Raw genomic sequence first — 15749 nt, forward strand, 5'->3', positions numbered from 1 at the left:
AGTAATCATGAAAATATTTTTTTGTTTTTATGTGACTAACTAATTTCCGATTCGAATCGATTAATGGTTATTTCTGCCACAACTGGATATAAGAACCAGGAGCATTTCTTATAGATCCTCCTGTTTACCGGACGGCTAAACGGGAACGACAACGTTATAAACGACATAGATATACATACGAAACCTTTTTGAATATTATGTGTCCATTAGTAAAATAGCCATTGCACGTCATCAGTGTAATTTAGAACTCAGGATTAGTACTGAATTTCCCAGAGGTTTAGATTACTATTATTTTTTCTCGCCGAACTTTTATTTTCTCTTTTTATTAAATTATCGAGACTAACAAAGACAGGTATATAAAGAAAAGTCCTTGCAATATGTTAAAATATATTTATTAACTTTTTACAAATTAGGTCAATAAAATTAACTATTGTTTAAACTTCACATAACACCCGACATTCAACACAACTTAAATATTTCAGTACTTAACAAAAACATCAAAATGTAACTTTAAGACGTAGATATATTAAACAAGTAGTGTAAGTATTAGTACCTATACACGTACAGGTAGGTAGATATAGATGTGTAGAAAACGTGCTCAATACCAAAAAATACAGACAGATTAATATTTTGTAATAAGATTCATCATAAAATAAAAAAACACATCGAGAATATATTTGGTTACAGACAACAAAAAGTTTGGTGTCTTTAGTTCTTTACCTTCAAATCACAATCTGTCTTTTTGTATCTGACCGTTTTATACCAGGTTTATATACTTAGATGCACAAATGTTTTTGTTACTTTTGACATTTAAAACGAAGTTTTTGCCTACCCAAAATAAGTCGCAGTTTTAAAGAACAATGAGACAAACGATCATTGTTCAAAACGATACATTGAATGTATGTATCAGGTACTCAAACTCATACATTAGGTACTAAAGTGCATATAAAATTGTCTTCACCAAAATATCTTTTATTTTTCTCAAATTATATTAAAAAATATATTATATATTACCTTTACTTTATAGTATTTATTACCTTTAATTAATTCGTTTTAGATTACACATAAAAAAACCATTCAAGTTTTGATATTTGCAAGACTAGTCTAACAAATGTATAACAATCAGTGTTAAAATACGAGTAATTACATATACATTGTGTTTACCTAAAAAGAGAAGCCTATACATGTACTTCGTCAAAACTGGCCCCAAATTAATATTTCTATTTTATTCAATGTGTCTGAATTTGGTTAAATTGACCTTTATAATAGGTAAGTAGGTACATTGATAATGTGCATTTTGTATCAAAAGTATTTTTCATCATGATTTTTGCTGTCCGTCTTAGTTCGGCCGGATTCAAGTTTTCGTTTTTGTAATAAAACTATTACAAAATAAATTTTGTGACTATACTATTGTAAATTTTCTGGTAAATTATAGACACAAACGCGTGAACATACCTACTTTGAATATATTTCTTGTCGTAAAAGTTCATGTATTGAGTTCTATGTATTGTATACTTTATCAAAAGATACAGTGGGACGGTTGGTCATTGTAACACATACCATTATATATCTAGCATGTACACAATCTATGGCCATTAATTGAATTCCATATGAAACCATACTATTTGTTAGAGTAAAAGATTTTAAAATATATTATAATTGTATATAAATTACTAGTATAAGCTTAACTAACTGCATAAAATGCAATGTTTTGATCAAACAAGTTACAAAGTTTCCTTTTCACAACATATTTTTTCAGATAAATAATAAATATAAACCTTCAATTACATTATTATATTTATGTAAATCGGCCTGGCAGCTAAAACACATTCATAAGGCCTTCGATATTAAAATTTCGCTTTTAACTAGCTATATAGACATTTGAAATAGGACAATTTATTAATAATTTATTTGTTTATAGAGATGATTCTTGTCAAATTAAATTGGTAACGCCAATAGTCACGTTTTCAAGTATTAAAAATAAATATTTTAAAAAAGTGCTTATTAAAAAGATCGTGAAAAGTACAGTAAGATTTCGGCGTTCTGAATCGAAAGCGAAACGAATGTGAACGATACGATAATAGGCTTCGGTTGAGGTTTGTGGTGTCGCGGCGCATGCGCGTGGAGGGTCGCGCTCACGCCGCCGGCGCAGACGCCATGGAACCTCGCTGCTCCCGGTACAACAGGAACGCGCTGGCTCCGTACGCCGCCGTGTTGAAAATACCAAACACCTGCAAACAAAATACGATCTTTAACATAAGCAATTCTGCAAACTCCTTGGTTAGTAGGTACCTGCGTAGTCTATCGCGGAAGGATAGCAGCTAAGCAGCTGAACAAGACTAGTTGTGGGTAGGTATGTTGTGTTTTTTGGTCAATCCTCTCAGGTAAGGCTAAAGATACTGCAGAATAATCTCGTGTACCGATTTAATCGCCCTAAAGTGATGACACGAGTGCATTATATACTACAGTTGAAACAAATAATACCTATTGTGTAATTGTTTAACATTATAATATATTCATGACTGGAAAGACGTAATCATTAAATATGATGCTTCGAAATACTACCTTCTAAAGTTAGGAGTAAGTCGATATGCAAATTAAAAATAGAAAGTAAGATTCGATAGGTCGACGTTCTCAAACTTAATTACTTACTAGATATACCACTACCACTATCTTCAATAATCTATAGACTTCGTCTGAGGTGTGAGTCTAATGAGAGTGGCAACTCATTTAGATATTTTAAGATCAAGTTTTAATTACTTCCCAAACAAGGAGAAGGTTTTCAATTCATGGAAACCTTTTTTTACTAACAAAAATCGTTTCAACAAGTGAACACTGTTTTCAGCTATCATACGTAATATATATTTTCGTAAAAAGAATGAATGTGTTCTATGTATTATGAAGATCCAAATACAACACAAAGAACTCAGCGCGATTCACGAGTAGATTCCTACATTAACTATTGTTACCGCGTATGGAAGGGAGTTCCAGATATGGAATGCGTTCAATCATTTATAAAAAGAGCTCATAAAATTGAATTAAATTTGTGAGGATCATTTATTTCAAATTAAATAGTCAAATAAGTAAAAAGACAAAGGGTGAAAAGGGAATGTTCCCACAAAGTATAGATTTCCAACGAAATTATAATGATCTCACCGTTTTAATAAAGTTAATGAGCTATATCATTACCCTCCTTTAGAGTATTTCGTATCACTATAATAACCGAATTAACTGTCTGGGCAGTACTTTTTTACCAGACATAAAAAAGACGCATTCTCGACTATGTTTACGATTTAAAAATAGTGCATGTTGACAGCTCTATTTCCATCGCATTATCTGCCTAGCCTTTTCCCAAGCATTTTAGGGGTCGGCTTCCGATCTATCTAACTGGATGCAGCTGGGTACCAGTGTTTTACAAGGAACGACTGCCTATCTGGCTGAAAGATGTTCAAAATACAGCCGGGACCTACAGTTTATCGTGCTTTCAGAAACAAGGAGCTCCATTTCCATCTAGGTAAATGATTTCAGTAATTATTATAAAATCGTTACCATCGCAACATCTGTAAACCAATAAGTCAAACTATGTATTTACCGTAGGTATACATGAGGTAAAAAATGGCTATTCCTTATTAGAAAGCCTATGTACAAATAATCAATTTCGTTAAATTGAATGGACAAACTCTATTTCCTCAAACACAACGTTTAAACTAAACGCTTGTATAGGGTAGTTTCCTAAAAAATAATAATTAGTCCGTCTTGTAGATTGTCCAAAATTAAGCGATACGTATTTTTTCTTTTTTAAATTGGATCAGAACTTGTTAAGATATAGCGTGATAAAGTTGAGTGTGACGTCACAAGTTGCTACAATTTTCAGGACACTGTGACGTAAAAGGCCCCCACTCCTAATTTTTGAAGCGTATTATCTTTGTCATTTTATGTTTAATTAAAAAAAGAAAAAATACGTATCCAATATTTTTTGATTATCTAAAAAGCGGACTAAATATTATTTCATTATTTCGACCCTGGAAACTACCCTATTTAAAAGGAAATTGGTAAGAGCTAACGTAAAAGGTATCCCTCGTCAAGCTATACCTCTTTTGGTGAAAATTGAAGAACCGAAACAAATTGAACGGTAAAAACGTTAAATTGAGTAGTGATACTTACAGCAGCTGCAACGTTTGCTCCGTAAGACGGCGACCAGTAGCCAGCAGTCGCTGCGAACAGGACTATGAAGGCGATCAGGTACATCAGTGTCTCTATAGAAGTGCTAATCAACTCCTGGAACATAGAGAGGTTTGTCATCAAAACAACGAAGAACGGACAAAAGAAGTTGAACAAATCAAAATTTTCAAAAGTGCCTAACAACGTTAAGGGTCATATAATTTCTGAACATAAATGCCAATATTTACTTAACGTTCTAAACTAGAAAAAAGAAGATAAAAACTCTGGTATATTACCGACGATACAGGGTTTAGCAGTTTTCAAAATGTTGATTTACTCGGCTACTTTTGAAGTACCGGGTAATCGAATACCTTGTCGAAAAGACGGGATTAATTTGTGAAGTTCTGTCTGTATATTTTCAATGTTTATGATACAATAATTACATCATCCGGTGAAAGGAATGGAACAGAGAAAGTTTCAGTACTTTTAACCATAAAGTCCTTCAAAGTTTTATAGCAAATTACTTTGCGATTTAATATTTCCTTATGATGATGATGATTTATTTTAATATTTTTTTGCAAAGTTACAATATTGGAAGTTCAATTCAGTACTTACAGATAAGACCCAGTTGATGGGTATTTTGAGGGCTTCCTTGATGCTGAGCAGGTAGACGAAGCTCCACATGAGTGTGGTGATGAAGCTCGTGACTGCGACGAACACGAACCATGTGGAGTACCATGGCGACGCTAGTGCCATGCACAGGATACCCAGGACCTGGAAATAAAAAGGTAAACTATTAAATATTGTGTAAAAGAAAACAAATTATAATATGCATTTTTTTGTAAGCAAAACGTTGGTCTTTATTCTATCGTAATGCACATTGACATGATATGCGTTACACCCTCTCTTTGACTCAGTTTGTTAATAAAGTTTTTCTAAATATTTAAATGTATCTCTGGATCTCTGGGACAATCAGGATTTCTATAATGTACTAATTAATACATAATTTGCTTTTACATTATTGATTGATTACTATAATAAGATAGAGAGGAGAGTATGAAAGATACCGGTAAGAGTAATGTTAGTGGATAGTAAGTAATCACATCTCCGGGTTTACCCGTTATTTATATGAATTGGACAGATTTTAATGTAGTAAATAATAATCTTCCCTATGCAAACTGCCTCAGTCAAATCGAAAAAGATGCTCACATATGTGAGTAGGTATAAAGATGACGGTTACGTTAACAAACATTCACTTTCTTTTTAAAAGGTTATCGCACTGAGAAAAAGTGAAATTGACTTCTACTTCCAAAATACCCAATTATCGTGTTTGTATGCTAAATATCAATGATTTTTGTTGAGGTACTATAAAATAAAAGTATTAAGAGGTTGACACTTTACATTAGGCAGGTAAGTATGTAATGTGCGCAAAAATAATACTTTCATTCTAATCAGCATTGCATTCCTTTGAAAATTACTATTGTCAAATTACGCTTATATTTTCGTGTCATACCTAGGTGAGCTATCTTATCTACCAACAGTTGTGATAAAGATTATCTCAGAACATGACGCATCGAGGATCATTTTTTGCAAGGCCGAGTTAAAAATATAGCTGAGCACAGCTAGCAGTAATTAAATAAAACATCAAATTGTATACGATGGAGTCACTCATGTCTTAGAATAACAGTAGGTAGAGCAGCTTAGTAGAAATATGTTTAATATATTACATGTAAGCGATTATACGACTTAATAGGAGCCAAACAATATACCTGGGTAATGTATGACTAATACAGGCAAAGATTTACACGACATTGTTGTTTAGATAACGTATGTTTTATCGGAGAAACGATAACATTCAATATTATCATGCATATCTTCCACGGGGCTTTTTTTCTGTATTTTATTTTGCCTTTCAACAAAAATTACTGATCGGTCATTCGGGCACAAAATAAGGTTAAGGTTTTTTGTGCAATTAAACTGCATCGACCGCTGTGATTTTTAAGGAAAAATATGAATATAGGTAGGTTTATAGAATTTTATTTATTTCTGATTTGTTTCAATATTATGTAGACCTCGCATTTTTTTATTATTTACTTATTGTAGCTCTAAACAACTAAGTATATCATAAGTAGTCGTAACAGATAAGTCACATTGTAAAGACCATACTGACACAATTGCAATAGCATACTTGGACTTGGAACTACTTTAAACAATGCTAATAAATAATACAAATTACCTAATGGATTCTAATGTGAACATGTTTAGTGAGATATTATTGCATTGGATCTCTTTCATCATAGCTCGCAAATGGTATTTAATTGCTAATATCTCATTTATTTAACATATTTTACCAATATTTGCTACTAATCATTAACGTTTTACTAATTGGATTTTTTGAAATCGTGCAACCAGTTAGGTACTCATTTAAATTAATTTTAATTAGTTCCTGGGCATTGCCTTATCGGTGTGCACGACGTTGCAATGTTTTAATATCCTAAATGGTGTAGGTACCTATTTTTAGGTCTAAAAGTTTGCAAAGGACCTAGCCTTTGCTCCTAGTAAGTATATGCTAGTCTGAAAATAACTGGTAACTAGCGTAAAGTATGTAATAGATAAACTAGCGGTAATATTCCAGTACCACTAGGACAACGGTGTCAGGTAAATGTGAACCATTAGCGTCCATCGAAGGCGGCAAGCGCAGGCGCAGGTAAGCGCGCCATCGCCGCCCCGCGCACCGCCGCGCGGCGGCCTCTACGAACCGAACCGGTTTGATATCGCGCGCGAACACGAACCCTCTGTCGCAATGCCCACTAAACAGGTGTTGTTTGTAGAAATTCCATCCGATAACCGAACGGCAAACACTGCCTTACAATAAATTGCGACCTTCCCACCACGACTTTAAAGTTCTTCAACTAGCAATGTTCATGACCAGACCATATTAACAGCGAGAATATCGTAGACATCCGCTCCACAAGTCTACGTAGGTCCCTGTCTTGCTAAGGAGATACGATAATGTGTGTCAAATGAGGCACGTGCTCAGTTGCATATAATATGGAGAAAGTGCGTCGCCGGCGCAGCCGCAGGGCAAAGTTGTCGTGTGGACGTAGATGTATGTGACGCGGCCGCCATACCGAGTTCCAAGCTCTATCAATGGGTTCACAGACCAACATCGCTTTTACACGTTGCAGTCTCGCTCCAAATAACAAAACGTGGCCGGATTTCCGATACTACTGTATTCCGTGTCTGCATCTATTGACGAAAGTGCTACGAATAATAGGACACACCCACAGAATGTATATGGAAGCAGGGATAGACAACATCAATTAAACAAACTCAAACTATGGAGCTAAGAACCAACATGAGTATTGTTGCACTTAGTTGTTTAAGCAGTTTTTTTACTTTTGAATTACCTAACTCTTTCATTTACCTATTTCTAAACTAGATATTGTGAATGAACTACTTCCTTCACCCAGATAAAAAGATAGTTTTTTAGCCTTCCTTTATAAATGGACTCCTTAACACTAAAATATTTTTTCAATTCGTATCAGTAGATACTTACTTCCTGAGATGAGCTCGTTCAAGCAATACACCAAAAAACGATCAAACTCATCAACAGTATTTTCTTTTATATTTACTGCTTGGCAGGCGTAGCACTTCGGTTAGCCTTTTCAATAAATATCTTTACATAAGTCATGTCATGTCGTGTATAGTTTTACGGTAAATTAAAAACGAATGTTCAACTCATTAGTTTAGAAAAGTTAGCGTGTATTTGTCCAGTTTCCACTCGTTCTCTGTTCCCATGTGAAGGTACAATGCGCAATCGCCCTTGAAGTTAACACCAATTCAGTATGGCGGCTAATTGAAGTGACTCCATCGATCCGTAGTTATAATATTATTTTCAATTACCAACGCTTCCAACACTAATACCACAATAATTGAATCACTTAGTTCGTAGAACAATATCCAGGAAAATGGATACGAAGTCGTTATGACTGTATAAAAAATTGTGATGAATGCATTCGTCTGACAGCGTTCCGTTAGTGGGGTGTTGTATCGGAGTCAATCCAGCAACGCAACGGTTGCGAAGTGAAAATGCAATCAAGTAACATAACATTGGGGTCAATGGGTGCGTGCCGGCGTGGCCAACTTGCCCAAACATTGTCTAGTCGGTTCATTGACCATACTTCCGCATAGTGTTCAAACTGACTTCGTGAAATGGAAACTGATAAGTTAACCTTAAGACATAACTTTCACCTCATATTTGGAGGTTTTATTTTTAAAAAGTTTATAACCATCTACAATACTGTACATACTTTTGAATTAAAATGTCTTTAATGTTTCATGTAACTAAAATACGTAATTCTGAAGTTGTAATAATCATAGAAATCCTGTTGGACAGCGTTATTATATAACTTAACTGCCTATTGTTTTAAATAACATGACTATCACAAGTTCCTATATACCTATGTATAAAATTGAATTTTTATTTTTTCTTCAAGTTTAAGAAGACGGATGTATCCTTGCGAAGTCGGTAACATTCAATTATTAAATATTTGTCTAATGATGTTGACCTTGACAGATACCTAATATTATAAAATAACAAGATCTTGCTCACATGCTAAAGATCTGCCAATCGTCGCGATTTGAGGTTGCGAGTGAATTTTAATTTGGTACTCGCTCACGCTCAACAAAATGACGCAATCCCCAGATCTAGTCAGACTTCGATTTAAGCAAGCAAAGTGCCTGGCCACCAATTGAGTCGCATAGTTGAATGGTAGCTACGAATGGCATTTAAGCCAACCAGATATACTGCAACAGCCCGCGAGCCTCCGCATTCTTCACTTCCCTGCTTAACTAACCAGTCACCACCTACCTATATAATATACAACATCGTAACACTTTCATGTAGACCATGACCGCAGATAGAATTGTAACAATATTTCTGCAATAGCGCAATAGTTAACCCGAACAAAAAATTCGAAGAAAGTTATTTCAATTTCATTGACCTCGATTTCGCAACCGTGACAGAACGTCAACGCATCATGGATCCACGAAAGCGATGTTTACTAACAAACCAACATAGTAATATAAAACTGTTCCGGTAGCAATGAAAATTATATAGAATTACGTTCGATCCTCTCATTAAATATTGAAGTCTAGATTCCGCGTCTTTTCCTTGTGACCTTCGACTTAATACGATACGTCAGCTATACAGCTATACAGAGTCACACGTACACGGAATAAAACACAAATAAAGCATGCTCAGGAGACGTCCGTATAGTAGATTTTATTGCTGATGCGACTAAACTACGGCACATCAGCGAAGACTTGAGAATTTTGTGGGCTGAAGAAATAACAATAGATAGTCACTGTATTACATTCACAGGGTAATGTGCTCTGTGAGAGTGTAGCATTGTGGTTGGACGGCATGGATCGAAGCAGATTACTGACACACTAATACCGTATTATGAAGTGGCAGAGGCATCATTCATTGAGCTTAATAGCGGCTCTATCATTCGAACAATCATTACTTTTATCATCATTTAGATTATTTAACGTGAAATCGTCTGGAAATTAGGAATTAGCTGTAGGTGCTTGGAATCTAAGTGCTACTTGGAAGTCAAGAATTTAGAGATTGGAGATAAGACCTAAAAAAACATCTACTTAATTATCTAGCAATGGAAAACAGCAGCCATGTAGAGAGTTCTAGACTACAAGCCTAAAATGTGCAATCCAATAAAAGGAATATGCAATCGACGAGAGGGAAAAAAATGTTGCTCATCAAGGATAAGTAAACAAAAACAATACATACGGTGCAGGACTATTTACAATATGAATTAAAAATATATACCCAGTAGGTACGTAGGTATACGTGACAACACTACATTCTTCTCAATTAAAAAATTAAACCCAAGGCTAGGAGGATAAGTAACTCAATAAAGACGGTTTGAGAGGTGTCTGAAGTCAAAAGTCAGAGGTCACTTGACAAAATGCATCGAGGATCTTCTAGACTAATTGATGAAAGTATTTGAACTGAGCACACTTTAACTATATCATCTAACTAAGTACTATAGCCATTTCATTCTAATGCATTGAACGCATGAGAAGAACAAGCTGGAATATGAAAACATTATAAAAGTGTTTGCTTTTAGTTGTCTATGATCTCCATGACCCGTTTTCTTAGACGATGCTTACAAGAAAAATAAGAGAACAACAGATGAGCGTCCTCCCAAAATAACCGACCGTCCTGTAGCGGCAGACAAATATAAACTGCTGTTTATATACGTTTAAGACATGACATAATACTTGAACACACAAGCGATAACTTTCTCCTGCCCAATGCTCTTCCTATCGAAGACTAGAAGTTTCCCAGCTACCAAATCTTAATACAAACGCAACGAACTTTTATAGCCATTGTTGTTATGCTCGTGTACATTTCTTAGTCATGTAATAAAATTCATCGTCGAGTTGTTGGAATATAATTCAGCATGATACTTAAATTATAGCATTGACGCTATTTGCAGACTGTGCGCACTGTGATAATTTGCGCTAAGTGTGTTATGTATTTGGATAGTATACTGTAAACAGTAAAGGACCTAGTTTTTGTTTAAGAAGTATACACTATTATGTATGGTTTTCCTACTTACGATGTTTTACATGCACACGCCACACTACGAGTGAACTAAGCGCTTAGGTGTGTCGCAAGCATGGAACACAGCGTAGCTGCACAATGCGAAAATTTCGAAACACATTTTTGTGTTCGACGAATGTATGTTTTAGGTTAGCTTTACTTACCGATTTTCACTTCAGTTCAGTTATAAAAGCAATAGATGTAGGTAAAGTAAATACTACAAAAGGGCTCAGAAGCCTGACTAAAATATCGAATCATTCATTCATTATACAGCACGTCATTAGAAGTTATGTACTTATAAGTTTCCTTGAGGAATTTTCGAAAAGAATTAATTGTATATCCACGTGAATTATGAGCTCATTAAACTTTCAAGCTTGTGGTTAGCCCAGTTGACTTAACTCTGGGAGGTAAATTATGTCTGACCAGTGAAAACTGTTATGAGTACACGCAAGTGTACGTTATTGAGCGATTGAAATGATGGGAAAACGACAAGTTGTCACACCGGACCGAGTGGAGTCAAAGACGCGTAGGTACGACGTTGGCCGGCCATGGCGGACCACATGTTGACAGTACTACTTTCATTTTGATGCCAACTTTCACCCGATGTCGCTCTCGAATAAGCTACGAATGCAAAATTTTAATCGTCGTTAATATACTCGTTATTTTTTTCTTTTATTATTAGGTCCTGTTCTTACACGTGCCAAAATTATATTTTCTCTTTTCGTTTATAGCCTGTACCTATATTCATTTTTTTATGAGCCCAATCATTATCAAATTATGAACAATAGTAGCTAGGTAAATACTGATTATTATCACTAAGATCTGTGCATACTTTTATTGTTTACATATTGATGAAAAGAATTAGTCATAGATAGGTACGTCTGGTGAATAATATATCATTAAATTAAGTACTTAGATTACTTTGGATTATGACGCTATTGAAGTGTTCGGGTCATAATAACTTTAGGCAACTGTGCTGAATGTGAAATGACGATAGAAGGTGTTCGAGCCAAATAAAACGTTAGTGGTAGAGTTTCAAAATTTCATAGACATTTTAATTGTTTATGAATGAATAATACCTAGATCAGTCATTACGAAAACAGGACAGTAAATATCAAGAACAACAGAGAAAACCCCTTTGCCTTGAGTTCACAATTTAAGGAATGATGAGAAATGAGATCGCAAGAACGTTAATACATAGAGTTGAGGTTGTGTTTGTATGTGTCATAGTTTGCTTAATCATGGATATTCATAGCACGTTACGTATGTAAACTTTGCAAATACTATAAAGGTACTTATAATATACATACAATACAACGAACATGTTATACTTCATATAACGTAGATATATTTTCGTAAAGCAATGTAACAATAAGGAAAAAGGAAAATTATGCATATGGGACGTTAGCGATAACTTGTAAAAAAAGTTTTTGGGTATTGGCGCTGTAATGTAGAATGTAGGTATGAAATTATGAATATCAAACACTGATAACATATAGATTTTAAAATTGGCGATAACGATTTGGAAACTCCGACCACAAACAGATTTTGAAAGTTGAAATTATTATTTCTCTACAAGATTAATTTACCCGACTGCTAAAAAGTTATGTTTTTCTTTCTACCTTTGCTAACGAGAATAGAGCTATAGCGTCGCTATGTTCACTGTAAGGTATTTTCTCCTAAAGATTCCACGGACACAAATGTAAAATTTTTGGGCATTGTAGTGGTTTATTGAACTTCTTAAAGGTTAGAAACCATTCAACCTAAAACCCTTCAACATGGCTGACTAATGGTTACGTATATTTCTTTCCATGAACATTTTATCGGTCACCGATAGTGCTGCCAAACGCTAAGGTCACAGTTGAATGACATTAATTCTATATAGTTACAGTGTAACAAGGTTTACAACCGATCGAATTCATGATAACAATCGCCGTTCAATATTTGTTTCGTTGTTTGATTAGCTGATAACAAACGAAGAGATTATAAGTATTTATTATGCTCATAATACGAGTACAGACATGCTGTTCACACACAGATCTTACTTGGATCTGCATCATTTCGTAATGTCACGTAATATTAAAGCGAAAGCGTTGGAAATGTATGTTTTTGCAGTCCCTCCATTGCTGTTTTTAGCACCGGTAGTACAGTTTGTAGGTAATTAAAACTATATTTTTATCACGTAAGAGTATACAAAACTGCATGTCAGCAAGTAGGTATCCATGTAGGTACTGCATGCTTTTGTATCGTTAAGATTTACTTAGATAGACCTGAAAAATATCAGACAAATAGGCATTAGGTGATTCACCACAAACTCCATTTCTTCACAAGACTACAGGAACTTCTTAACCTTTCATAATCCTACAGGATAAGTTAATAAGACCTCTAATTAGAACAATTAATCTAATTGAAGCCAAAGGCGAGCAACGGGAAGTAAATAATATTACGTGACCGATACTCGTCAGACTTGTTGCTATCTCGTATTCTTAGTAACTTTAGCACCACACTTTGCCATTGTTAGGTATTTATTATACCTACCTAGTAAGGAAACTTAAGAGATCTTACGTGAAATTATTGCTCTTTAGACAGAGTAACTGTAGGCGATTTAGCGAGTAGTGTCAGTTTAAATGTATTGAAAAATATAGAACATGTAGAGTCGGATATTAATATACCTCTATGTATAGCTATTACTTTTGGGCAAGTATTATTGTGTCTTTATTAATCCCGTGTACTAATATGGTCCGCAATATTATTGGAGCACAAGCAAGGACGGCCGATGATATCAGCATGCTGAGCCCGAGTAGGCGAAGGCGAACACACGCCCATTCAAAATATGACGAATCCTTCGTACTAAAGTTTAAATAAGGTGATACTATTTTATATTGCTAAGTTATATCATTCCTTCCGAGACCTGACTAATCATTTCAAGGCCGTAGAGTGACAATTCGTGACGTAGCTGCCTTTTGCTACTGCGCTACTTAATTTACATGTTACACGTAAGATCACAATAGCTAGGTTTTATAAACTTGGTGAAAAATATTAATAGAAATATAAATATAAATCTATAGAAAAATTGCATTTAATATTTTTATATGCGTAGGGCGTTAACGACGTTTAATGAATAACTGAACATAAGAATCAAATAGATGGATAGAATTCATAAGGTATGAAGGCATTGAAGACATTTGACAAGATCATCACCTACATATCATCTAAGTACATAAATATAAAATGACTTCATCCGTTAAACAATATATAAAAATAAATATTTACATCACAAGAAAACAACAGTGCATTAGTAGAATGTGTAATAAAGTATTCCTTTTATAGCTTCAATGATACTGGCAGAGACTTCCCTAATCTATCCGGGTTTCTTAATTTTAATTATTTCTGTTGGAATAGCTTGGTAGTTGTTTATCACATATACGGAAAAATATGCAAAATATTGGCTGAAATCCACAAAAATTAAAGTTTTTATTTATTTTCCTCGTAAATACGATCAAAAGAATCAACGAAATAATTTGTTTTCATAATTACCTAGGTAGGGGGATATGTTTTTTCAGCAATTAAGTATTACGGTTTAACATTTTGCTACAAATTGTTTCAGGGAATAATTATATCGTATATCAACTCTCGTAGGTACCTACTTCCGTAGCTTATTTCAGTATCAAAACAACCGGGAGAAGTCTATCCTGAGAGTTGAAAGTTCCGACTAGTAAGCACAGACAGAGTAAACAGTTTTGATAGCCTTCCCGAAATTATAAGTTGACGATCCGTTGGTCTACCAACGAATGTTAATAATGGAATGGTTTGTAGCGTCGGTGAATGGAGGAGTAAGATTAGCTCTCAGCTCGCCTCCACACGCAGGTACCGGCTCGACGTACGAGCTGAGGCGTCAGCCCCCGCCAGCCGCGCCTTACCGCATCTTGCTGCCTACTGACCTCCACGGCATGACACCAAAAAGCATTCTCAGCGACAATATGCAACGTTTTATGACCTCGATAACTCATATGCATAAAATACATTATGCTAGTGTGCCTACGCGCTCTCACGTTATGAGTGCCCCTAAGTTTAGTGTCACACCTGCCTCAAACAAGTATGAAATAACTATGTACATATTTGAAAGTTATTATTCTTATTAGTTATGTGGTTGTTTCTTAAAATATAATTAACATTTTATTATGTACGTTTACAAGTTATCATTTATACGCAATACATTAACTCAACATTTGTTAACTAATTGGAGGGCTTGAACAAGTTAAAAACTTTTCCCCTGAGTTTTCTAATTAACATTAAATCTTCGCTAGTCAGCCCAATTAACTTAAACAATGGATAAATGCTCATACTCACTAGTTGTATTATTTTTAACAGGCCCGGTGGAGTTTTGAAATAGTTAATGTCGATTTTAATCCAATCCAGCGCGCCGCCCTGCTGCTGAGATGAAGGTGCAGTTGGTTTGTTGTGTTCCGTAGTCACCACTGTCTCGGGCGCCATCATTATTTGACTTTAATGTTGGTTTATTTAAAAAGTTTTCTGTGCGTTAATCACGAGCACTGCCACTATTATATCTAGCACACTGTGGACGCGGTACACATTTTTGTCCGTCGATAGCGAGTGTAGTATCGTCCGTGCAGCGCGCAACTGTCGAGCGGAACGGAAGAGTGGCGGGACTGGCGGCCGGTGGGGAACAAGAATGGTGGTGATGGCGTTTGTGCGCCGCAACTACGACCTGCCGGTGACGGAATGCTACGCATATTATTAGTTATGTAGGTGCTCATATGTGTGTCGCGAACAGAAAAAAAGGTAAGTAGTCGTGTATTTATTACAAACAAATGAACTGTCACAACACACCTTTAGAGTACTACTCAAAATTATAGAGACTCTTTATGCATGCAGAGAAAGCAATGAAATAATCGCCTTTCCAGATCAGATACCCTTATAAACCAAATAGTAAGGG

The 15749-nt window shown here is 35.1% G+C and overlaps 1 protein-coding gene across 1 annotated transcript; it reads right to left on the reverse strand.

Moving 5' to 3' along the window:
• Window positions 1–376: 376 nt before the first annotated feature.
• On the reverse strand, window positions 377–15503 carry LOC110369928 (protein MAL2). The gene is made up of 4 exons (XM_021325567.3): window positions 15143–15503; window positions 4777–4935; window positions 4165–4278; window positions 377–2231 (listed from the first exon to the last, which is right to left on the reverse strand). Exons 1-4 carry the CDS (start codon window positions 15287–15289, stop codon window positions 2136–2138), a joined length of 516 nt encoding a protein of 171 aa, XP_021181242.2. The 5' UTR covers window positions 15290–15503; the 3' UTR covers window positions 377–2135.
• Between the last annotated feature and the right edge of the window lie 246 nt (window positions 15504–15749).

This window comes from Helicoverpa armigera, chromosome 9 (assembly GCF_030705265.1).
Source record: "Helicoverpa armigera isolate CAAS_96S chromosome 9, ASM3070526v1, whole genome shotgun sequence".
NCBI classification, from domain to species: domain Eukaryota; kingdom Metazoa; phylum Arthropoda; class Insecta; order Lepidoptera; family Noctuidae; genus Helicoverpa; species Helicoverpa armigera.

Bases quoted from the DNA above. Each gene is read 5' to 3' on its own strand.
- LOC110369928 (XM_021325567.3), bottom strand. From the start codon at position 15,289: ATGATGGCGCCCGAGACAGTGGTGACTACGGAACACAACAAACCAACT. The intron at 4,936-15,142 runs GTGAGTATGAGC...TTTTATTTCCAG, and splicing joins TGTTAAAAATAATACAACTA to GTCCTGGGTATCCTGTGCAT. The intron at 4,279-4,776 runs GTAAGTACTGAA...TCTATGTTCCAG, and splicing joins CCATCAACTGGGTCTTATCT to GAGTTGATTAGCACTTCTAT.